The 23,991-nt window shown below is 39.2% G+C and overlaps 3 protein-coding genes across 5 annotated transcripts in view; all 3 read left to right on the forward strand.

Annotated features, from left to right (window-relative positions):
- Positions 1 to 58: 58 nt before the first annotated feature.
- LOC139647270 (MOB kinase activator 1A) lies at positions 59 to 9,208 on the forward strand. 2 transcript variants are annotated; one of them, XM_071523133.1, is made up of 6 exons: positions 59 to 478; positions 1,297 to 1,463; positions 2,512 to 2,605; positions 5,520 to 5,653; positions 6,528 to 6,691; positions 7,017 to 9,208. In XM_071523133.1, the coding sequence occupies exons 1-6, from the start codon at positions 468 to 470 to the stop codon at positions 7,092 to 7,094; spliced, it is 648 nt and encodes a 215-aa protein (XP_071379234.1). In that variant the 5' UTR covers positions 59 to 467; the 3' UTR covers positions 7,095 to 9,208. The 2 variants fall into 2 exon arrangements, with proteins under 2 accessions (XP_071379234.1, XP_071379233.1); XM_071523132.1 differs by having other exon boundaries at positions 62 to 481.
- Positions 9,209 to 9,545: 337 nt separating this feature from the next.
- Positions 9,546 to 18,365, forward strand: trafd1 (TRAF-type zinc finger domain containing 1). Of its 2 annotated transcripts, XM_071523160.1 has the most exons (13): positions 9,555 to 9,679; positions 9,802 to 9,937; positions 10,299 to 10,347; positions 11,523 to 11,658; positions 12,356 to 12,409; positions 12,511 to 12,949; positions 13,056 to 13,358; positions 13,504 to 13,568; positions 14,852 to 15,112; positions 15,473 to 15,611; positions 15,727 to 15,943; positions 16,127 to 16,184; positions 17,262 to 18,365. In XM_071523160.1, exons 3-13 carry the CDS (start codon positions 10,313 to 10,315, stop codon positions 17,298 to 17,300), a joined length of 1,746 nt encoding a protein of 581 aa, XP_071379261.1. In that variant the 5' UTR covers positions 9,555 to 9,679; positions 9,802 to 9,937; positions 10,299 to 10,312; the 3' UTR covers positions 17,301 to 18,365. The 2 variants fall into 2 exon arrangements, with proteins under 2 accessions (XP_071379262.1, XP_071379261.1); XM_071523161.1 differs by having other exon boundaries at positions 9,546 to 9,937; positions 15,730 to 15,943.
- Positions 18,366 to 20,217: 1,852 nt separating this feature from the next.
- Positions 20,218 to 23,991, forward strand: part of smtnb (smoothelin b) — a 50,106-nt gene continuing 46,332 nt past the window's right edge. Inside the window, exon 1 of the mRNA XM_071523149.1 lies at positions 20,218 to 20,581. Within this exon, the coding sequence (XP_071379250.1) occupies positions 20,531 to 20,581 (51 nt within the window). The 5' untranslated portion in view covers positions 20,218 to 20,530. The remainder of the gene's footprint in view (positions 20,582 to 23,991) is intronic.

Below are 23,991 nucleotides of genomic sequence, written 5' to 3' on the forward strand. Positions count from 1 at the left end.
GCATCCTACTTGAGCAACTGCCTGCCCCGAATTAGCCATCCCATCTATACAGACTGGAAGCGCACGTTTTATAACACTGGGTATAACGAGTGGGCGGGCGTCCCTGAGTTGGATTGGAGTTGACTAGTAAAGTACAGCACGATAATTAAGATTAGCAAGTTTGGATGATATGTTTGAGGACGGATTCTAAATACGACAACTCGGTTTAAGATAAGACAAAAGTTTCAGTGAGTTATGGTGATACATGTAAAGTTAGCGCTGCTGCTTGCATAGACCGTGTGAGGGCGACAGCGTCTGGCTGCTGGGCTGGTGAAGAGACTCCGGCTCTGAGGAAGAGGCTGTGGTTCCAGTTAGCCTGCTAGCAGCGCTGACAAGTGGTTCGGAGTGGCCAGTTGAAAACTTAAATTTAGCTACTAAACCAGAGTTTGAAGTTGTAATCTTACCTCTCCAGCGACTACTTATCCACGATGAGCTTCCTGTTGTAAGTAGTCAAGTTAACGTTACAGCATGAGCTATCTTAGGTTTCTACAAAGTCACACCAAGGGAGGTAATATTAAGACACATCAAAGAAAGCAAGGCAGTTAACGGCAGTGTAACGTTAACGTACTAAGCTAGCTTAGCTAATCATTTTTAACCTTTACGTTACATACTTTGTAATAATATTAAGAGTGATTTGTGCGGATGTGTAGTTGACCAACCCGTAACGTTAACTAACCTAACTTCAACTTTTGTTTACGTGCTAACTTAGCTAGCCTGCTTGGTAACGCTAGCTAACATTATGTTAGCTAACGTTTTCACGCTTTCGTTTGGTCAGTTTTGGCCAGCGTTAGTTATCATCCTGACCATTGCTATCTTAAATTCATCAGTGATTGCTAAATGTCGAGCAATATTATTGCTAGTTGTCGGCAACGACATTGTGATACTGTCACATTTCCTGCATATTGCACCAAGTCGGTAACTCAACCTAACTTTACTTGCTCCACGCAGGTCACAGTCATAATTCAGTCACACTGAAAACAAGCCATCCACTCAACTTTGTCAGCGTCATGTGGCGTTTTGTGATTGAATGACGATGTGACAATTGTTATAGCGATTAAAAATCATGCGTAACGTTATAGCATAAACTTCATATGTTCGCCAGACTACCTTCCTGTAATTGCTGACTGAAAAAGCAAACAGGAAGCCTATTGATAACATGTCTAGGCCAAACAGAAGCATCCACTCCCACCCAGATTTCATGCAACTGAATTGTCTGTCCTCAGACAGCTGCTTAGTTCCACTGTTGTTGCTTTGTAGTGGCAGTCGCTCATCCAAGACCTTCAAGCCGAAGAAGAACATCCCAGAAGGCTCCCATCAGTATGAGCTGCTGAAACATGCCGAGGCAACGCTGGGCAGTGGGAACCTGAGGCAGGCTGTAATGCTACCTGAGGGGGAGGATCTCAATGAGTGGATTGCTGTCAACAGTAAGTTGATGAGTAAAATAAATTGACATTTAAAGAGGATATCACTCAGTGTAAGAACTAGCATTTTATACCCATGGTCATTGATGAGATTAAATGATCCCTGTGCAGAAGTTGAGCTGTTGCAGCAGCAATTAGTAAAAGAAAAGTATAGTAAATGAGGCCCATCTACACAACTGAAAATTTCAACACTACAACTTGTTAAATGTGTGAGTGAAGGTATAAGAAGCTATGGATCACAGCATTAAGAGGGTTTGCAAAATAGCAGCAGTAGTAGCAGTAGAATTATTTGAGACAAAGAAAAAACGAATATGTACAATATGATAACTTATAAGTGATAAAAAATGTCAATATAGCGAGAAAAGAGTGAATCTGAGAATATGAGGAAATGAGAGAGGAAAACAATATGTGAAATTACAGCATACAGTATATACAGGGCGTGCAAAAATGTGCTTACAGGTCTACATAAGGCCCAAAACAAACTAGCCTTATCAAATGTATTCAATTACAGCTAATATTTACTGAAGGTGCAGATTTGGATATGTGCATTACTACAAGTTGTTTGTTTTATTATTATGCACAAATTGCAGAAAGAGTAAACCATTTGAAATACTTGCCATTTACATAAAGGGCTAAAAGGTACATCTTTAAACTAGGTTAAATATACAATTAAAAGAGATAAAAACATTGATTGAGTAAGAATATATAAAACAACATTAGCAAGTACTGACTCAATAATGTTCAGATCGTGCCCTAACAGGGCGAAGTTTTGCTGCATTCCTGGTGAATTTGTCAGACACAGAACAGTAGTAGTTCATTATTGTTATCAAGAATACATTCGAAGAGAAGAAAAACAAATCTGTGGTCTTGTTAAGATGCACAGCCTGGGTTTCTCTTTAGAATGAACGAGAGACTGACTGTGTAGACAAAGTTTTTTCTCTTGCATGTGCACTTTCTAGTGTGGAGATGACTGTCTGTCTGGTCATAGTCTGCTGTGTCTACTATTCTGTTCATTTGCCAATTTGTTTTGTCCTTTGCCCTTTTCTTTCAGCGGTGGATTTCTTCAATCAAATCAATATGCTGTATGGCACCATCACAGAGTTCTGCACTGAGACCAGCTGCTCTGTGATGTCTGCTGGACCAAGGTAACAGTAGATATCCTCTCCATGCATACCATTTCATTCAGCTTCCCACTGTCATGTTTCTACAATGATCAGCTACCTTAAGAGAAGATTTTAAGGATAATTTGTCTTTTTTAGCTAATTTGAATGGTTCTTTTGGTCTGGGAATAGACTAAGAAGTGGCTGAAACTGAATTGTCAGATTCTTTTAGATAAGAATTGCAACTCTGCCTTTTGTGACTATGCATCAATGTGCAGTAAAATCCAATTCTAGGGATTTTTTAATTTTTTTGTGAGATCTTGTTGATTTAATTTATCTTGTTGGTGCAATGTTAAAAAATAAAAGCATAACAGTTGTGACAGGCAGTTGTTGACATCCTGTTAGCCAAAGCCTACTATGCTGCATTGCTATTAACAGCTCAAAAGCTAAGAAATGTGTGATTTGGCCAGTTCCATCACCATTAGAGGGAAACATGGGCTGATGTAGGCTTTTATGTAATTTTAGGGAAGAAGGAACTTCACGAGAGCCCTGTTGCACAAGCCATGCCACACAGAGCTCAAGCACTTGGGGAATATTATGAACATGAGTAAAAATCAGAATCATTATTGAAAGATTTGCAGTGCTACAGCATGGTGATACAGGGCTTCACAACAAACACACTTCATGCTGTTGCACTAAAAGTCTGTTATGACAGGCGCACTTGGCCAAATCATACACTTCCACACTGCTAAAGGCAATTCAGCATTGCTTTACAACATAATGGAGCAGGATTTAACAACAAATGGGGGTTGTATGTTAGTGTATTATAGGGTTATGATAGACACACTTTTCCCTGTTTTTGTGTGTTTGAGGGCATGATTGTGCTCGGATAGGCCTATATGCCCAGGTGAAACTTAATTTCCATTTACAACCATTTGTGCAAAGGAGTGAATGCAACTTAAGTAAATTCAATTGACTGATTTTAATCATGAAGGGTGAAAATTATGTTTCCAGAGATAACATGCTGTCAAGTGGTGTAAAAAAAACTATAGAAATAGGCTTGTATTGAATCACATTGTACCAAACAGTAATGTATCAATAATTGTTTAATAACTGAATTGTGGCGCTGTAAATCAAAATCGTCGACAAAATCATCTTCATACAGAATAAAAGATAGTTCTGTTAATTTAAAGATGATTTGACTGTAATTAGGAACAAAGTCATGGTTGCCCTGTGACTCCTATTAATTTGGTCTGAGCAGGGGCTAAATTTTGTGAATTTCTGTGTCACGTTTACAAGAGAACCAAACCATACATTCCTGTTTCACGTGATTTTAGACATTCAGGCCAAAGAATCATCTGAACGTCACATGAAAAAAAAACAGGAATTATACTTTGCATGCGGTCTCTGTGGGCTATTTAGCTAGAATCTAGATTTGGCACTTCCTCTGTCCTCTTTCCTCCCAGACTGTGTCTAAGTTCAGTCTGTAATCGAGAGGAAGAGACCTGGGCTTACTTCCTGTTGACATAGTCACAATCAAGAACTTGACTGCAGATACTTTTCTCTTTCCCTTACAATCAAGAACATCACTGCAGATACTTTTCTCCTTCCCTTACAATCAACAACATGACTGTAGATACTTTTCTCTTTCCCTTACTGCTCTTCTTTTAGCTTATCTATAACCAAATGATGGTTTCATGTGCTGACATAAAGGCAGGATCAATTGCCATAAATTATGATCAAGCCAATGACACCAGAGTTGCTAAGTTTTTTTTGAACACCAGGATTTGCAAATCCATTTTTGATCAAAGTACACCTAAATATTATTGTGTTAAATTTCAGGAAAAAGTGATACCCCTCACACTAAATCATGCGTCATTTTGCAGTATCATGGTTGACAATTAAGTCATTTTTTTCCAACTTAAGCTGACTTAAACTATCGGACATGTTGCAGACATGTCATGTCTAACACTTGTGTAATAAGGCTGTAGTAACATATGTAAGTAAGTAAATCTTTATTTTTTATAGCACCTTTCAAAACAATAAGTTACAAAGTGCTTTACTATAATAAAAGGAGGGATAAGAGCCATAGAGACAAGACAATGAATTACATGATACCAAACAATACATAAATACAAACACAACTTAAAAGTATAATAACATATGATTAAGAAAATGCCAATGAAAATAAACAAGTTTTAAGATGCTTTGTAAACGGTGTGGGATCTGCGTTTGATCCTGGTTAAAAGCCTTGTGGCAGAATTCTGGACTAGTTGGAGCCGGGCTGGTGCAGACTGGCTGAGGCAGATGAACAAGGGATTACAGTAGTTGAGGCCTGATTTTAGCAACATTTCTCAGCTGGAAGAAACAAGACTGAACCAATGATTTCACATGTTGCTTGAAGTTCAAATGAGAGTCAAAGATCAAATGAGAGTCAAAGATGATGCCAAGGTTTTTAGAGGTGGATTTAACATTTGAAACCAGTGGACAAACCCAGTGCTGGAAACTGCTAGCAATATTGTCTGAGCCAATGAAAAGAACTTCTGTTTTGTTGCAGTTGAGTTGTGACATCCAGTCTTAACAGCAGTTAGGCATTCCTGAATAACAGACAATTTGCTAGATTCATTGGGCTTGAACAAAAGATATACAGTAGTTGTGTGTCCTCTGCATAGCAGTGGTAGGAGATATCTTTAAAGTGGTGAATTATTTGGCCCAAGGGAAGCATAGATGGTGAGAACAGAACTGGACCAAGAATTGACCCTTGGGGCACACTGCATGTTAGAAGGGCAGATGATGAAGCATAGCCTAATCGCCTACTAAAACAGAGAATTATCTGTTTCTAGCATAATGGTTTAGAGCAGTTGGATATACATTTTAGGTTAAGTATAACAACATCTGTTAGATGTATTTTGATGGAATTTGCTTTTATCTGAGTTGTTTTCTGTGTCTTTCTCTCTAGATATGAATACCACTGGGCTGATGGCACCAACATTAAGAAGCCTATCAAATGCTCTGCACCCAAGTACATAGACTACCTGATGACCTGGGTGCAGGATCAGCTGGATGACGAGACACTTTTCCCCTCCAAGATTGGTGAGTTTTGTTTCTTGCTATTAAAGAATTTTCATCGTTTTGGCAAATAAACTCTTTGAAACTCATTGTAATGACATTGTTTGCAGTTTCACTCCCTGTGTGTCCACAATAGTGTCTGGTAACACTTTAATACAATCTGTATGTCAGGTGGATGGTATAAGCTAGCTGTGCATCATCTCAAAAAGCAATGTAATGCGTACTGTACAAGTACTGAACAGGTAAAGGTGAAATTGTTAGCATGCATTTCACCTCACAATAGTAAGTCAAAGCACCTATTTGCCCCCAAAAAAATTGTGGTATTGTGTATGCATAGCCACAAATAATAATCTTTAATTTCACTCTTGTAGTACAGTACAAATGGCAGTGAGAGCTAACTACTTGAAAATTGTTACTTAAATACACAGAAATCATGTAGCGTGACGTCAGTAAACTGCAAGCAACATGCTCATGTTTACCAACCCGACTGGTCTGTGATTGTTTATACCAAAGGATACTGAAGGGTCGAGAAAGGCAAAAGGTCCAGCGTTGGTGGATCCAGAATTCCATATTTGCTTGCTGCCGTTTAGGAGACAGATTTGTGTTTCAGTCTTGATTCGTCACTTCCTGTGGGTGGAGACGTTTTCTTGGCAGTGCCCATACCCACACCAGAATTTAATTTGGGTAAATAGGCCAAATCTACAGTTATCTCAGTTTTAGGATTGCAGCCCCACTTTGTGATAGGTGTCTTTTTACATAAATGTCTTGCTTAGTGCAGCTTGATTGGTTGTTTGTCTTAGTGTATTTCAATCTCCTGAAGATTTCACTGGCTCTAACAGCATCTATTTCCTCCAATTTGCCTCTAATTTACATCAAAATCACCATTCTGTACCCATAGGAGTGCCCTTTCCCAAGAACTTCATGTCTGTGGCCAAGACAATCCTGAAGCGTCTGTTCAGGGTTTATGCCCACATCTACCACCAACATTTCGACTCTGTGATGCAGCTGCAGGAGGAGGCCCATCTCAACACCTCCTTCAAGCACTTCATTTTCTTTGTTCAGGTGAGTTTACCCCACGCTCTTATACAGAACATCTAAGAGAGTTTGACATGTGACAGGAAGATTCTAGTGTACGTCATGTGATGGATGCTTTCATCCAAAGTGCCTTACAGTAACATAAGTTACATTTTTTGCATGGGTGGCCCTAGTTGGCATCAAACCCCCAACCATGGCAATGCTAGCACCATGCTCTATCTATTGAGCTTTACAAGACCACAACACTAGTCCGATTTGTATTTGGGCTACAAAGAATGGTCATACAAGTTGTTTTAATAATAGGATTCACTGGCACCATGATGATCTGATAACAAATGTGTCTGTCTTGTAGGAGTTCAACCTCATTGACCGGCGTGAGCTTGCTCCCCTGCAGGACTTAATCGAGAAGCTTGGATCCAAGGACAGATAGACACTTCACCACACGTCTCCCTTTTTTAACCATTTGCTTTTCTCCCTCTCCCTCTCTGTGACTGCTACCTCTGTGACTTTTAGTCTCAACTCTTAAACTTTGTGCCTTGTTCTTTTCACTTCCTTTGCCTGGATGTTTGTACTGTACTTTTCCCGTTATCCCTTTGTGTTGTCTTTAAACTTTTCTCAGAGCCTTTTTTTTATTCTAGTCACTCTAGATCAGATTCCAGAGTGTAGTCTAGTAAAAATATTTTTCACAGGACTGTGGTTAACAAATTTGTAATAGCGACCTACTGAACTTCTATATTGGACCAAGGGAATTTGGGAGTTAAAATGAAAACCAGCTTTTTTTCCCTTCAAAAGTTGGTGTATAGTGTTATAATTGTCTAAACACTTTTTACTTATTGATAGGCAATTTTGCTTTAGTTAAGTTCTAGCTATTGCAGTTATGATGACCAAATATCCCAATATAAGGTTTTTTAATATCTGCTTCATTAGTGTACAGTGGAGAGTAATGGTGAGAAAGGGGGATGACATATGATGTAGGTCATGGGTCAGATTCACACCCATGATAAGTGCGTGGCATAAGTTTTTAATGTAACTTTAAGGCAGGCACTTAAAAAATGCACCGTTTTTTGTTCATCTTTTAATCTTTTAGTGCTGTCTGTCATGAGATGGTCATGTATCTGATATTCCACTGATGATAACTTGGTTCCTATTGACATACAGTCTCACTTGCTCTTTGACATGCAGACACATTCACATGGTGCAAGATACAATGGATAGGCGATTGTGAGATGACTTTATTCTTGTCCCAGAAAAAACTGCTCCATCTGCTGCATTTTTGCTATTTGAATTTGGTCATGCAATATTGTGTTTTGCACATGTTTTCTGCTACTTTTTTTATACAGAAGGGTGATTGAAATAGTAAAATGCAAGATGTTGTTAAAGTAATGCTTACATTGATACTTTTAATATGCGTTATAGTCATTATTCATGAACACCGAGTTAAAAGAAAAACATTTAAATGTTTATCTCACCGCTTAAAAGTTGTATAATCATGAACCCAAGAAAGAGTCGCATGGTGAAACATGTCAAAATGAAAAGTAGAATAGTCTAATGTGAATTTTTAGTTTTACTGTCATTTCAGTCAATTAATTTCTGTGGTGCCGATTAATTATGGAACTCTGTGGATATCTGTCCCTTCAATGCTGGTACTTAATTTTCACATACAGAGTTTTTTGTATTAAATACTTTCCCCTCAGGCATGGAAAATAGAGTAATAACCGTTGCACCTGTGCACAATAAGGATAAGTGACTTGAGATGTATGTAGTTTTTCCACGGATGTGTTATTTGTCTTATTGGTGCATGTACAATTACCATGGTCATTTCCTGTGCTTAATTCTGGCTGTAACAGCAGGACTGTTTGCTGTGCCATCCTGTCACAAACTAATGCAACTGTGATTCTACATTCATCGAAACACATTTGAATGTTTTATTTATTTGGCAACATTTCAGGAAGGAAGAGGGAACTGGTCTATGTCCTAATCCATTTTGAACCTAAATTGATATCAGACAATCATGGGTAATGTAACCAGTCAACAGGTTAAAATAGAAGAGATTTCAGATTACTGAATGATCCACAGAACCCAAACAATGTGATTAGGTGTACTAAAATGGCAATTTCATCATGTACCACTTTTTGAAAACATACCATTTTCAGACGTAGGCAATAGAATAGTTGAAAACATTTTGAAAATGTAACTTACCCTGACTTGCAAGTGATTTAACAACTTTTGAGGCCCTTCAGGTGTCTGGAAAGAAAATCAAGCTCACATCCATTCATTAAATTGTCTAAGGGCATATTAGCATATTTTTGCAGGGCAGGGTTATTTTGGTAGAGATCTTTTTCTGAATATTCTACAAATCCTTTCTTTGAATCTAGTCATATATTTGAAATGTATTGCTTTTTCTCCCTGTCTTTCATTTTAAAACTTGGCTTTGTGGCTTGCAGTTACATTTCATATTTCATTGTAAAATAAATTGTAGACCTTGCCCTTTGGATGAAATAAGGAACAAGGGCTTTCAAACGAATTAAAAGTTTTATATATTTACAGTGACGGTCATATTGGGTTGTGATTTTGACTGGGAAGAGGAGTGTTTGTAGTGCGTCCAAATATTTGCTGTAAATAAGATCAGTGTTTTATCTGAACAAAACTGTGCCTTACAAAAATGAAAATGTCTGATATGACAGTATTGGTAGACTAAATAAACATTGAAAGGAAATGTTGTATTCATTTGAATTGTATATGTACGTATGTTGGTCTGGGTGCATCTGGTTCGCCCGAGCCATTTTCACGAGCGCACTGGAAGTGTCTTTCATTCAACCAATCAAATTCGTGCCTCGACAGACAGCGAGGAGGAAGTAACTGTTTTACTTTTCATTTGCTATCAAGCTAACGTTTGGTAGCTGGCGTCTACGACTTTCGAATCGGATACAAATCGATAAGCTACGAGTTTGTAATTTAACGTTAACCTCACGACAGCTGCCCTGTTGCCTGGACTGGGGGGCGGCGGACCCCAAGGTTACGTTAGCGTCTTGGCTCGATAGTTCGTTAAGAGCATAAAGTTAGCTAACGTTTCCAGGTGTTTGCCAACAGGAAGACTAGCTACTGCTAACGTCATCCAACTCTTGTTTTGTTTCTAGCTAGGTGGTATGATGTGTGACGGTTAAAAATGCAGCTCCAGTTGGTCCATGTTGAAGCTGCTCGGTGATTAAGGTCGAGTCAGACTCTTCTTGCTATCTAAGCCAACGTTGTCAGCTAGCTACTTGGAAAACGAGGGTGAGCAAACCGAAATATGTGCCAACTAACTTAGTTAAGCTAACGTTAGCGTCACTAGGCAGCTAACTTTACATTCACTTTCATATTAACGTTAGCTAAGTCAACTGTTAATGCTGCCAATTTAACTTGACGCTAACGAAAGTCAGGCACCATTAACGTTAGTTAACCTAATCAAGAAATCGCTTGGCCAGAACATCCAAACGATGTCTGGTTATCTGTCAAAGTGTCAGGTACAGCAGAAAAGCTTACCAAACAAAACCAGTCTGGTGTCAATTTCCTACCCTGCCTGTGGCATAAAACCTCTCCTGGGATGTTTGCTAGTTTGTGACATTAATTTAACCACACTTTTCTTTGTCCCTAGGCTTTGGTGAAGCCATGGCAGATGAAAACACACAGTTCTGTGGCAATTGGTAAGAATTAACTCATCTGGGGAAGCTTTCCGAAAGATTGTGTTAGCGCCAAGTATGTCGTGAAGTAATACTTAAAGACATGCGTTTATTTGACAAGACTTTACTGAAACTGCTCGTAACTCAAGTAGTGCGTTAAATGTCAACTGACTACACCCCTGGACGAGTCCTGAGATTTAAAGAGTATGCGAGTGCTGTAGCCTATGCGAGACCCCGTGCTGCAGACAGAGGCCGCTGTCTAATCTACACGACTCACGAAAGAAATATTAAAGATATACTTCACCAATATTGTTCAAAAATGGGGGGAAACTTCCCAAATTGCAGCACACTAAATCCTAGCCTGTCATCACTTAAGGAAGACAGTGCCTCACCCATGTCACGCACCCTTGTTGTAAACCCTTCACAGTCTTAGTAATTTGTCAGAATTTCATTTTTGTTGTACTATAGTTTTATTAACATCTGTCTATTACATTGTTTGCATTTTGTTGTTTCCCTTGAAAATGAGAGCCCACTGAACAAATTTGCTTGTCTGCACCCCTCAATGATAGGTAATAAATAGTCTACTGTAGAAATTAAAGCGTGTATAAAAATAGATTTAAATAACTAGACCTATATAAGTGTTATAATGTCTATAGCTAGATTTGAATCCACAAGGCTACACGATCCATGAGGGCCAAAACATGTACCATTACACTTAGCAATCAGCAAATGCAATGGGAGAGATGAATTTGTATACTATATAATTTATATACTATACCAGGGTCGGCACAATGTTTTATAGTTGCTTTATAATAAGATGGATATATTCAAAATACAATGTAGACCTATAACTTAACTATTATAATATTTTTACATTGAAAATATAGGCCACCAACATGCAACAACTAGATAAATAGCACTATATTATTGAAAATGTAATCAAATCGATGATTCTGCTATTGATTGAGTTGCTTTGTGCTCTGCAAATTGACAGCTCTTCTGTTGAGCTGTGAGGTCTATATCATTTTCAAGTTGCTCTTGACGTGTATGTCATGAAATTGTATTTCTACGATATCCTTTGTCTAAAGGTAGTTTGTGAAGTATGTCGTGGGTGTTCAAGATTCATTGTTACCGCGAAAGCCACCAGTGATCAGTCAAGTTGACAAAGTGGTGAATACGTTGTCCTCAATCCTCTCTAGCAAACATGACATCCCGGAGGCCAATTTCACCACTCATGAGATCCACTGCCGAAGAAACATCGCGCTGTGTGAGGTGTGCCAGGAACCAGTGCCCCGGTCAGACCTGCAGAAACACAAGGAGCAGGAGCATATGCAAGTAAAGACTGAAAAACGTTAGAGAGTTGTACATGTCTGGAATTGAAAAATGCTGCTTTTAAAGGGTAGTACCAATCAATTTAAGAATCCATGTCATCTGCATAGTCTGGAACAATCAGTATTTGTAAACATCAACTACTCCAGGAAACTATGATTGAACCTGTGACCTGTGGCTATTTTTTTCTGTTTCGCCTCGAACATTGCTACTATCCACCTCAAAATGTCTTTCATTCGTTCTTTATGGAGCAGCTCCAGATTCAGATTCAGGTTCATGTTTTAGTTTTCTGGCTTTGGCAGAGAATTGTATATGTGCACATCTATGCAATGATTATCTGAGAACAGGAACAATGTATAAGAATTCTTAAATTGAGTGGCATTCTCCTTTTAAGAACATAACGCACCTCTCAAGTATCCCAGTCCAGTATTGGAAAAAATCATTTTATCAATAACGTATCTAACTTTGAATAATCTGTTTTCTCTACTGCTATTTAGCACTGAGTGCCACACCAGAAAAAATAGTTTCCTTTAGTTTTCTTTTTTGAGCTTCTCAAGCCATTTTCACATTAGGAATTCCGAAATCTCTACATAGTTTTGAAAAATATAGTGAACATCGTAGATGATCGTAATTTGTAGCGCACAGGCCTTAAGGACCGCAGCAGGAAGATTTAGGCCTCAAAGCATTTTCCCTTTCATTTCAGATTAAATGCAAGTGTGGCTTGAAGATTGAGAAGAATCATATTGATGTTCACCAGGTATTTCTAATGATTTTGTTTAATTCCCCATTCATAATTTTCAATAACAATCTTGAGTCAAACCACCAACTGTGCTTCTTCATGATTGTCTTCTCTTGCAGAGCTCTGAATGTACTCAGCGGCTGGTCCCTTGCCAGTACTGTGACCTGGAGCTTGCTTTCAGTCAGTCCAAAGAGCATGAGGATTATTGTGGGGCGCGCACCGAGCCCTGCCCACTCTGCAAGTGCAATGTAATGTTTAGGGAACAAGCTGTACATCCAGTCTTATGTGGAAGCCTTACACCGCCCCAAGAGAGGAACAACAGCCGGACAAGTCACAGTCCAGCAGAACCACAGTCTCCAGGGGCGTGGTTTGAAACCCACTCCATCCGAAACCTTCTGAGGGCCCAACAGGGAGGCCCCAAGAATAACAATATTAGTGCAGCGGAGCGCAGAGCCTTTCCCCGTACTCTTGATACCAGAGTTTATAACAGCACCTGGGGACCTCAAGGCCTAGCAGACAGGAAGAACACTGCCCCTAGAAATACAACATTTAGCCACTGTGAGTTTATCAAGAACCGTTTTGAATTTTCTTGTGACAAAGTAGTGCCCACTTAGCCTAAATGATATATGTCTGTTCTTTAAATTGTATTTTATCTTTCCTATAGTGCTGGAACAGGATGACATTCTGAGCAGCAGCAACAACAACAACAGTGCTTGGCCGCATGTGGACCCGTCACTGGATGAGGACTCGTCTAGCCTGGACTACCTGTTGGCTCTCAGCCTGCAGAGTGATGGGGAGGCGGGAGAGCAAGGTGTAGAGGGGCCACTGTGGTCTGATGTCTGGGACCACAAACTGGGGAGGACCTCCAACACCTCTCTCATCTCTCCACTCTCTCCCCCCAACAACAACTTCCAACATCTTGCTACGGGCGCAAGTTTGAGTGCACTCCTGGACCATGATCAAACAGGCAAGATAATGTTGATTAGAAGACTTTGACTCATTCTGTAGATGATGTGTTTTTTTAGTTGAGTTGGTTAACAATTAAAGGATAAACAATTAAAGATTTGGGTGCTCCTATTCTGAAATAATGATCGTAAGATATTTTTTTATAGATGCCATGCTGCCCTGTGAGTTTTGTGAGGAGCTGTTTCCTGAAGAGGACCTAATTTTGCATCAGGTTTGATATGTGACTTTTCAATTATCCACTAATCGCACTATTTTTATTATTTATTTATTTTTAATTAGAGCTGAGGTTGGGAATTATTTTCTACATTTTTGCCCTTGTTTTAGCACCAGTTTCTTCATACAGACCGATTGAAAAGATGAGACTGAACTGGTCTGAGTAGATGTTAAGGCAGCTAGAACAGACATAAGGCATACATTATCTAGTTATCTTATGTCCTCATGCCTACCAGTCTATCTGCAGACCTATTGTGTGGGCCTGCACAATGAATTGGAAAAGAAACCCAGTAACCCTGGCCTGCAAATCAAGTTGCTTGTTGGAGAAAGTATTTTATGTTCAAACCAGACAAAACATGAGCAAGAGCATTTAACTAAATTAGTTTGATTATCATCAATCCAGCATCTGGTTGGTCTTTGCAATTCACTTTTTTTATTGGGTTTCCTTCAAATTGCATACAAACCAATAAAACACGCTACCAGGAAAAAACAATATAACAAACATAAAAACATAAAAAAACAAAAGAAGGGGAGGACACAGGGATAGAGCATTGTAATGTACATCTCGTTACGTTTTCAGCTGGTACAACTCTTCATGTTGAATCACATTTAAAAGGAGCTCCATATCTTTATAAACGGTACCGTTTAACTTGCAGCACAAGTTTTCGTAGGAAGCAATATAGAGCATTGTTGTAGAAAGTCTGTACTGGTTTTTTCCCCACCTCTTACCAACGGCATGTCAAGAAATTCTTGAAAGACGCATCATTCAACATGAAACTTCTATTATAGTTTTTTAGGATTGTAAGTTGTCTGTTGATCAGTTTCCAGCTTAAGATGCTGTAGCACTATGTTCGCAACACTTGCCCTCACCTCCCCCTTATTTCATTACTGTGCATGTTGTTTTTCCTCTGGAGTTCCTGTATAGCCTCATTCTGAAACCTGTCCACACTGCCAGCTCAATTCTGTCAGGCACTTTGAAGGTTATCGGAAGCTGCTCCATACTCAAATGGTTTAGCAATGACTCTGCATACTCACAAATGTACAAATCTAATCAGTGTAAATGCACAGATCCAGTCAGGTTTTACATGGCACGGAAACTTTTGCATACCTTTCTTTTTCTTTGTTTCAGACTAGTCGCAATTCACTTACAGCCTTTGCCTGTTTCAACAAGCAACCCTCATCTCCCTCATCTCCTCGTAATGAGGACATGACGACCAGATCTAATCAGGTTTTACATAGCATTAAACCTTTTATATACTGTTTTGTTTTTCTTTGTTTCAGACTGGTTGCAGTCCAGCCTCAGCCTTTGCCTCTTTCAGTAAGCAACCCTCCTCTCCACCTAATGAGGACAGGATGAGCAGGAGTGCTAGGAGCCTGATGCACAGCATACCTGACACCCTTACTGCCAACCTCCCTACTTTCCCTCGGTCCATCTCCCCACCCTCCTACAGTCCTCCAGCCAGTCCACTAGAGGGCGATCTGGTCATTCCATGTGAGTTCTGTGGCGTGGCGCTAGAGGAGTCTGTCGTCTTCCACCATCAGGTATGCTCCTCGTCAATTCAGGCAGCAGTATTGTAAACAGTAACCTGTTCAACTTATTGGCATGTCATGAGTGACGGTCAAGTTACTTTAAATTGCAAAAAAAAAATTGCAAATATTTCCATATCATGACTGGGAGCCCCAGCCTGTAAAGATCATTGCTGAATGTGTATACAATGCATGTTCAAAACAAACAAAAAAACACAACTCTGATCCAAAATTTTTATGTTTCAGTATTCCGAACGTCAGTCTCTCAAACACACTTAATTCTGGAGGGGAATGGAAAAATTAGGGACTAATGTATTGCATATTTGTCCTCTGAGAGCTCTGATTTTTGTTTTCTTATTTTTTATTGCCTCCCAGGATAAATGCGACCTGCGACCCCGTGCTGTCTATCCAGTGAATAATATAGCAAAAGCATCTTTTAAAAAACCCTTGACCCCTGCAAGAGACCCCCTTGGTCGGACTTCGCCAGATTTACAGAGAAGAATAAAACACCAGGGTAATATTGACCAGTTGTCATGTTACACACACTTTTGAAAATTTGTATCCTCATGACATCTTTTGTGGGGACATGGTGTTGTTTTAATGTTGTGCGCGCTATTTCTTACATTTAGCAGACCCCTTGGATGACCGCTTTGGATTCGACAGAGAGAGACCACCGTGGCAAAACCTAAGGGAGTGGCAGAGAGGCTACAGTGGACTGGCGCCTCAAAGGAAGATGTCCAACTGCGATGTTTTTGTGAAAAACAGACCTCAGCATGGCAGGGAAGCAGAAGGGGCTCACCCATCTTTCAGTGACACTGAAAAGTGTGGTTCTGCACCTCCAAAGGGGTAAGAGCAATGAAATGACCTACGCTGCCTGTTTGGCACTGCTACAACTCATTTTTATTTCAGGTGGATTACTTCAGCTTTAGAATTTCTTAATCAACTATAAAAATTTGTGCTTCATTCATAAGGAAATTCTAGTAGAATGTAATGTTAATATCATAATTTTGAATTTTGTTTGTCTGCCAGACTACATCCTCCAGAAAATAAGGAAGGGCGAAGGAACACAAGGAATCCAGTGACAAAGGTACTCTTAAGGTTTCTCTCTAAATCAAATTCTAATGTTTTCCTAATGGACAGTATGATGAAAGCACGTCACTCTCAAGGATTGATGTTATTAAGTCCCCACAAACCCTCTAAGTTAAACCCAAACCCAGCATTTCTGAGTCAGTCATCTTGTTCTGACCCTGAAATATGAGAAGTGTGAAAGTATTGATACATGTGGCCCATCGTACAGGGTCACAAATACCGTGGCCTGTGTATTTTTATTTAATTATTACAAAGTTAGAAATGTCTGGCCATTTTACAGCTGAGAATGAAGATGGTTAAATGTCAACATAGCTAACATCACGGTAGGCCAAGAAAACTAATATATAATAATAATTGTTCAGTCAACATTTTCAAAATATTAAGTTTGGGTTTGCACTGTATCTGTACTGAATGATGTCTGTCCAGGAGCCTGTCTCACCGAGCAAGTTCATCCTAGTTTAGGGCATCTTTGCAATAGCTGGCTTCACAAAACCAAACAATGGCTAATCTGGCTGCGTTGAAGGGAATATGGGTGCAATCACTCTTGGGAATCCTATGAAAGAAGTTCAGCACACTTAATATCCAATTGTAAATTTAATTCATTAATGATAACTATAATCAAATAATGTAAGCTGCCTGCTATATGGTATATATAGCCAGAGTGAACAAATTGCCTGGAAACATAAACATTTATTATATCCCTGATATAATAAAGCATGGGAAAACAAAGTGTTTCTGATGCTTTGTAAACACTGTTGCCCTGTAAACAGCCCTTCTTACCATCTGTTAATTACTTAGTATCCCCCTGCACATTTATTTGAATGCAGTGTTTTTGTTCATATCTGGCTTTATAAATAGAATTGTTGCAATAAAGGCACAGGATCCTCCAAGAATGGTAATACCATTTTTCCAGATAGTTGATTGGTGAGGAGGCTGGCTTTTACTATGTTTAGATCTGATAGCCTGAATATAACCTGCTGGTGTGCAGCCTGAGTTACCATGGTGATGTACCCCGCTTAAAAGTGAGACCTTTGGAGTCTGAAATGCTTTGTCCACATTTTTTTTCAATTTCCAGTTGCCCAAGAAGCAAAATGAAGAACAGCAAGAAGAGTGAGAGCAGAACTATCTGGAGAAAAAGATGCTCACCAAATCTCCCTCTCTGTTTCATTCGCTCATCTCACTTTTGCAATCAGAACATGTACACATCTGATAAGTGCCTGTGTGAGTAGTAGATGTCATGCAGTTTATTTGTTGAAGAGTTTTAGCTATTCCAAGTGAATTAGTTTGGTGATCAGCATCTTTTGCTTTAATTTCAAGATTTATTTAAAACATCTGTATAACATCCAGCTGACAAATTATTTTAAAATGCATTTTATTTTATCTCAATTTAATTTTTAGCTATCCAGGTTATCGCCATTTAATGATAACATCAAACACAGACGCAAGCATTTTGTCCATGTGTATTTGTCTGACTTATGTTTTCACCCCAGTTACTTTGTATATCTATGAGTCTTTCTCAGTGTCTCATTCTAGTTACTGCTTCTTTATATAACCTAAAGCACTTTGATAGATTATTTTGCTAAAAAGGGCTTGAGGAACATATTGGATAAATTTATGCATTGCTGACCAAGAAAAAAAATCAAACATTATTCTGTCCTGTATTGTCTTTAATCCTTTGAGTGATAGTCTGATTTTATTGTATTTTTTTGATTAAATCATATCAATGCTATATGTGTGATGTAATGGATGTCTTTATAGCTTTCATGCAATGTCTGCAATTCATATTTTTTAAATTTATCTAATGTGTACTTCTATCCCAAATAGAAGCCCTGAGTTCATTGATAAGATATATTGTATGTCCATATGTATGTGTGTCATAGGATTCATTTATGAAATGATAAACTGGACAGGGATAGGAAACCATGTGCTATGGAGAGCCAAGTGTGGAGGTTTTCATTCCAACCAAAGACTAGCAGGTGATTTTCGCTGATCAGTTCCTCCTTTCTGGGTAAAGGTGTGCTAATCAATAAAGTCACCTGTAGTGTTTGGTTGGAATGAACTGGACCTGGATGCTCTCGGCCCTCCTTAGCACATGGTTGCCTATCCCTGGTGTAGGATTTTAACTCTTGAGATTCTTTGTCTTGTGTATGTGTGTGTGTGTGTGTGTGTATATTAAATATTTTTACTGAAAAAGTAAACAGTGAGACAGAGTATTTATTCTATCAGTGTTATATGTTTGATACCTCCAACACATATCCCGCCTCAATTTGCCAATCATGATGCCAAAACCTTGCTAAGAAGTAAAGGTAATAAAAATTCTTTCAGTTTGCCACTTCTTCCATATTTGCAATAGTCACTTCACCATGTCACGCACCAGTCCAAACTTGTCTTCATGTGGTGCCCCCGGTGTGAGGGGCGATTAATGCCACAGAGAGGCAGGAGAAGCTTCAGCAACATCCCCACTAGTTTGGATGCATTTGATTTGTGGCAATGTAGCGCTGTCTCATAGTCATGTATGGAGGAATGATTTAGACAAAATTAAATTAAAATATGTAAATAGTTAAGTTGTTAAATGTCATAAATATATGTGCATCAAAATTAAATTGTGAAAAATATTTATGTAGGCTATTCATTTATTTGTGTTGCAAGGTAAACAGTGTTGCAGAGAAATGGGAAGATTTGTTTTGAATTATTCTTGCCAATGAGACTAGTCAGCTACTTCCCCTTAAGTCTTTTTGGCCTAACATGTAATTGAGAAAAAAAACACAACTCCTCTCTGTTCAAATGGCAAGATAAAAGTCTATTTGAAGACTGCAAATTTATATTCTGTAATCTTGATCTTGTGGTATCTAGATGAGAGTGATCCTATCTGGACTCTGGATTAGAAAATCTGTACAATTCTGACATTGCCTGTCCAGTCACCCCGTATAAATATGATGCAGGTTCGGCCGAGGATGGTGTCTGCAATTGTGGATGTGGATAGTGAAGAGAAATCTACCACAATACTTGCTTGATTGTGCTGCAAGCAACCTAGCTAAACTTGAAAGTGAACAATAATGCTGTGTGAGAGCAAAACCTGCATCTGTTAGAAACAGACAAACTTCCACAGCCACGAGGCAGACAATATTTTTGAGCATAGGGTCAGCTAATCAACTAGTGAGCACACCTGAGCTCACATTCAAATAAAATGCTGATTTAGTAGGTTCATAGGATTGTACGGAAGCCGACAACGGCTGTGCTTGCAATTATTTTTTTAATGCCGTCATCTCAAGATCACAAGTTAATTTATCTTGTTATCTCGAGAAAACAAAAGGCAGATTTCTCGAGATAACAAGATCATTTTTCACGAGAAAACGACTTTTGTTTTCTCGAGATCACAAGATAATTATGGAGAACTCGAAAATGAGCGTCTGGTTCATTTGATCACACCTTATTTCATCCTTCAAGATCACTGTCATGACTGTCGGGAGGATTCATAACTGAACAGGAAGTCAAGGTATAAATGTGTAGTTTTGTTTACTGCAGTTACGTTGTTGTCAGTTGTCAAGACACCGTCTATGCATGCTGGCATGGCACTCCTGATCTCTGATAAAAATTATAAGAGGAAACGACATTTTGTTTTCTCGTGATAACGGGTTGATTATCTCGTTATCTCGAGATAACAAACCTTGTTTTCTCGAGATCACGGCATTAAAAAAAATTATTGCAAGCACGGCCGTTCTCGACTTCCGTAGGATCGTACAGAATCTGTACTTTATATTTTTCCCCCGCCCAAGTTGGCCAAGATGTTAACAAGAAGCTTGGTTTCCACATGAAGAGCTTCAGCTTCAGCTTCAGCTTCAGCTTCTGCTTCTGCTTCAGCTTCTGCTTCAGCTTCTGCTTCTCCTCCTCCTCCTCAGTGGCATTAATCACCCCCTATACCCTGACGGCCGTTTTATGCCCGCCCACCAAGCGGCGCGCTTTCAATGAGCATTGGGAGAAGCCGGAGAGAGAGGGGCGGGCTTAGACAACTTTCAGTGGGAATTCTCTGTTCAAAAGCTGGCACCCTCTCCCTGTGTGGGCCTGTTTCAGCTTTCACTTTAATTAAACAGACGACAAAAGAGGATCGAAATATGCTTTCCATAAGCGGGACACTCTTTTATTTGCGTTAATTCAAAAGAGGTTTCTGGCGTTAACTGTTCTGCGGATTGTGATAGACGGCAAAGAAAAAAAACCCCCACAACAAAAACAGTTACTAACCGTGCAGGTGGTAGGCTACACGTTGACCGGCGGAACCACACCACATCACGACTGATCACCGAGATCACCTTCTCGTCTCACCTGTGTCTGACAAGAGAGATTAAAATGTCTCTTGAGAGTTATTCAACTCTGGATGAGTCCGCTCTCCGAGCCTTGGTGAGTAGATGAATGGGATGCTGCTGAAGTGAAGTTAGTCAGAGAGTGGTCCACTGTGGTGTTATAATACCAGGGGGAGAGTCATTTAGTTATTTTTCACACTGTAATCATGAAGTGGAGGGTAAACCCGCCTCAACTCAGTTTACCATCCTTATCTTCTATTTGCATACATTTACAGTAGCCTTAAGGAAGTGTATCAAACTGATGTAAGTTGTATTAGGATAGGGTCTTTTAAGAAAAAACAACATAAATCCATACTTTTTTTTTTTATTATTGATTTTTGTTTATATTGATAGATGTTTTCCGTATGATGATCACTGACTGGAGGTCATAGTTTGCTCAGCTTTGTGTTTACCACCTAACTGTAATACGACAAAATATGCTGATTCAACAACCTCTACAGCCTCACAACTTTACTTATTGAATATACATTTTCCAGCTCTTCACTGACATAATTACTGTTAGGATGGCATGCTTTATGCATTTTTAGTGACCTATCTCTCATACATGACAGTTAAAATGGAGTGAGAGTACATAATAATCCTGACATAGGTGGGCTGCAGACATATTTTCTGTGTCTATTCCAAGACAAATTGTGCATTGAGAGTTCAGCAGCGCATCCTCAGTGTGTCATTCCTCTAACTGAAGTCTGATGTGAACTCAATCTGCAGAATATGAGTTGTTAACTTGTTAACCTAACAAGAGAGAAGAAGTGACTGCTGACACCTGACTCCAGATTCAGGTGGATGTTCAGTTTTCATGTGATCCCTCATAATGATACACAGAAACCATCTCTAATAGTGTAACAGTGGAAGGCGGTAATAGTCCTTTCACATGTGGCTGATTCACTCATTTTCATAATTCACCTTAGCCGTTACTGGAGTAGACATTATGTCACAAGTGTGATCAGCAAATTATTGACACGGTGAACATATCATATCACTCACTGGTTGACGGAGAAATTAGTCACTTTAATTGTTTCTTAAATGGAAAGCAAAGGAAAACAATGTGAAACATTAGTCTGCCTGTCATACGTCTTGACACCTGTCAGACAGACACATTTATAAGGAGACATTAGTCATCATAGATTAGACATGGGTACACTGGGCTTGTCTGAATCACTCATGCAAATACACACACCCATACATGAAACAGCTGAGGAGTAGCGTCTTTACCATTCTACTTAATTCTGTAATAACCAATACTCAGATATAATGAACATACAATTTGTGTTGCTCAAAAACTTAAAATGCTCAATTCACTAGTATGAACAAATAGTAGTTGATTTATTGCAGATTATTACAATGCCGTCACCACATTAACTAGTTTGTTATTACTAGCGCTATTATAAATGTAGCTCTTATGTCTCTTATGCCACCTTTTACTGCTGAATGCAATAATGCAACTTTTCTTGCATGGTTGGAGGTGTGCAGAGCTGTATAGTGATGTGAACTTTCAGATGTGGGACAAGTAAATACTGGTGTATACAGTGGTCTTGTTGATCGCCTGTCATATTGGACCAAAGTTCTCCATTTGTTGCTTGACTTCTCAAGACATTATCCTCACCAGTTGCTTTCCCAAGAATGAGTGCGCTGAGAAAAGGGCATCTTAGAATAACATTTTGATTTCCATTTGTTAAAGATTGGTAAACCTGACAAGGAAAGGCTGTTTATTTTGGATCTAGGCGGGGTTCAAGTATAATGTTTTGTTGACCTGGCTTAAGCTATTTAAAATGTCTTAATGATTGCCAATCCATCCTTTATCCAAAGTCTGGAATTGTCTGGCCAAGAGCTATAGTTTCTTCTTCTCATAAATCCCTGAAAAGGCAAACTTTTACCACACGTGAGATTATAATAGTGTGAGAACAGGACTACCACACGGAAATAATATTTTTCCTTAATATTTTCAGTATAATGAATGTAATGATCAAACCAGAGTATTGGTTGCTTTGCTCAATTCTGTGCCCTTCTTTATGAGTTTATATAAAGAATACAGATATTAATAACAATCCTAAAAAAAAACAGAAAGACAAGGAAAAATATTTGATATTTTGCAGGCAAGAGAAAAAAATTCCATGGGGTTTATAAAAATACTTCTTCTCTCAAAAGAATTTGAATTAAACTGAGTGGTTACTAGGAAGGACTCAACATGGTGACCGCAAAATATTTGCAGAGGGGATCTGTGACATCAAGTGAAAGCAAGGGATAGGGACATCTTTAGCTTTATGTTTCCTTTTTTTAATACAATGTATTTTTTCTGTATTTCATTGACTAGAGCCCCAGATTGGCAGGTGGATGAGCGTATGGCATCAGAATGTCAGAGGACTTCCATTAACTGCCTTTTATCCCTGTTATATTTCATATCACAATTTTTTTTTTGCGACAATCACATCAGATGGTAGACCACACCACATTGTTATTCAGAGAAACAGAGCTTTCATGAATCTCCCAGCCTCGCAGCCTGAACCCTGTAAGAGCTTGCTGTAACATGCAGGCGTTATCAAGAGAGCTAAAGCAACAGAATAAAACGTCGGTATCACATGCACATGCGGGCAGTGGAATTGACTGGGTTTGTCTTCATGTGACGCCGATGTTCATGAACCAGTCGGCACATAAGCTGTGGAATGCTCTGCCTCCTCTGCCTCCTCCTCCTGTATTTATTGAACTGATGGAGGCCAAGCGGAGTGTCTCCCCCACAGCTTCCCTCTCTCAAACGTGACCACCAAGCAGGGTCACCAAGATCCCACATATTCAGTGATGATGTTTGCGGTGACTCAAGTGTCGTGTTTTTCCATACTGGAGTCGACTTCAAAAGAAACAAACTCTGTTTTCGCTTATTGCTCCAGAGGAATCGTTGATATGGGGCCACGGTGGAATTTAAAGTTCTGCTTGGCAGAGAGATGAATGGCGCCTTATGTGTTTTTCTATAAGATCTGATACTCTGCAGTGTCCAAATTTAGCAACTGCTGAGCTACAACGCTAAGACAGGCCTTATTATGAACACTGCACATGGTAGCAGTTTGTGAACGAAGAATTGTTAATTGTCAAAACTCAGGAAACTAGTAAAAAAGGTGATTGAGTAAGTTCGCAGTAAAATTTGGAGATGCCCATATGCAATAGGTAGCAAAGAAGGGTGGAGTGGTTGCTATAAAACTGTTGGATAACGTGCACAAACCCATGGCTGTGTGGTACTTAATGAACTAAACAGGCAGAAGGTCATATGGCAGTTTCTGCAACGCTGCTAATCCCATGAATACACCTCCATTCAAAGCACTGGCTGCCTGCTATATTGCTCATTAATTCCCCTCCATGGCAACCAGGAAAAGCATTTTTTCTCTTGGCTGCAATTACTTAAATACACACATAGTTGTCAGTTGGTGTCCCAGTTTATTTGACTGGAGACAAGCTGAG

Source organism: Centroberyx affinis, unplaced genomic scaffold (assembly GCF_046629955.1).
Source record: "Centroberyx affinis isolate AG114_WGS23_722 - 3 ecotype Tasmania unplaced genomic scaffold, CSIRO-AGI_Caff_v1 ptg001070l_1, whole genome shotgun sequence".
In the NCBI taxonomy this organism is placed as follows: domain Eukaryota; kingdom Metazoa; phylum Chordata; class Actinopteri; order Beryciformes; family Berycidae; genus Centroberyx; species Centroberyx affinis.

Bases quoted from the DNA above. Each gene is read 5' to 3' on its own strand.
- LOC139647270 (XM_071523132.1), top strand. The intron at 1,464-2,511 runs GTAAGTTGATGA...CTTTTCTTTCAG, and splicing joins TGAGTGGATTGCTGTCAACA to CGGTGGATTTCTTCAATCAA. The intron at 6,692-7,016 runs GTGAGTTTACCC...TCTGTCTTGTAG, and splicing joins ACTTCATTTTCTTTGTTCAG to GAGTTCAACCTCATTGACCG.
- trafd1 (XM_071523160.1), top strand. From the start codon at position 10,313: ATGGCAGATGAAAACACACAGTTCTGTGGCAATTG. The intron at 13,359-13,503 runs GCAAGATAATGT...ATTTTTTTATAG, and splicing joins CCTGGACCATGATCAAACAG to ATGCCATGCTGCCCTGTGAG. The intron at 15,113-15,472 runs GTATGCTCCTCG...ATTGCCTCCCAG, and splicing joins CTGTCGTCTTCCACCATCAG to GATAAATGCGACCTGCGACC.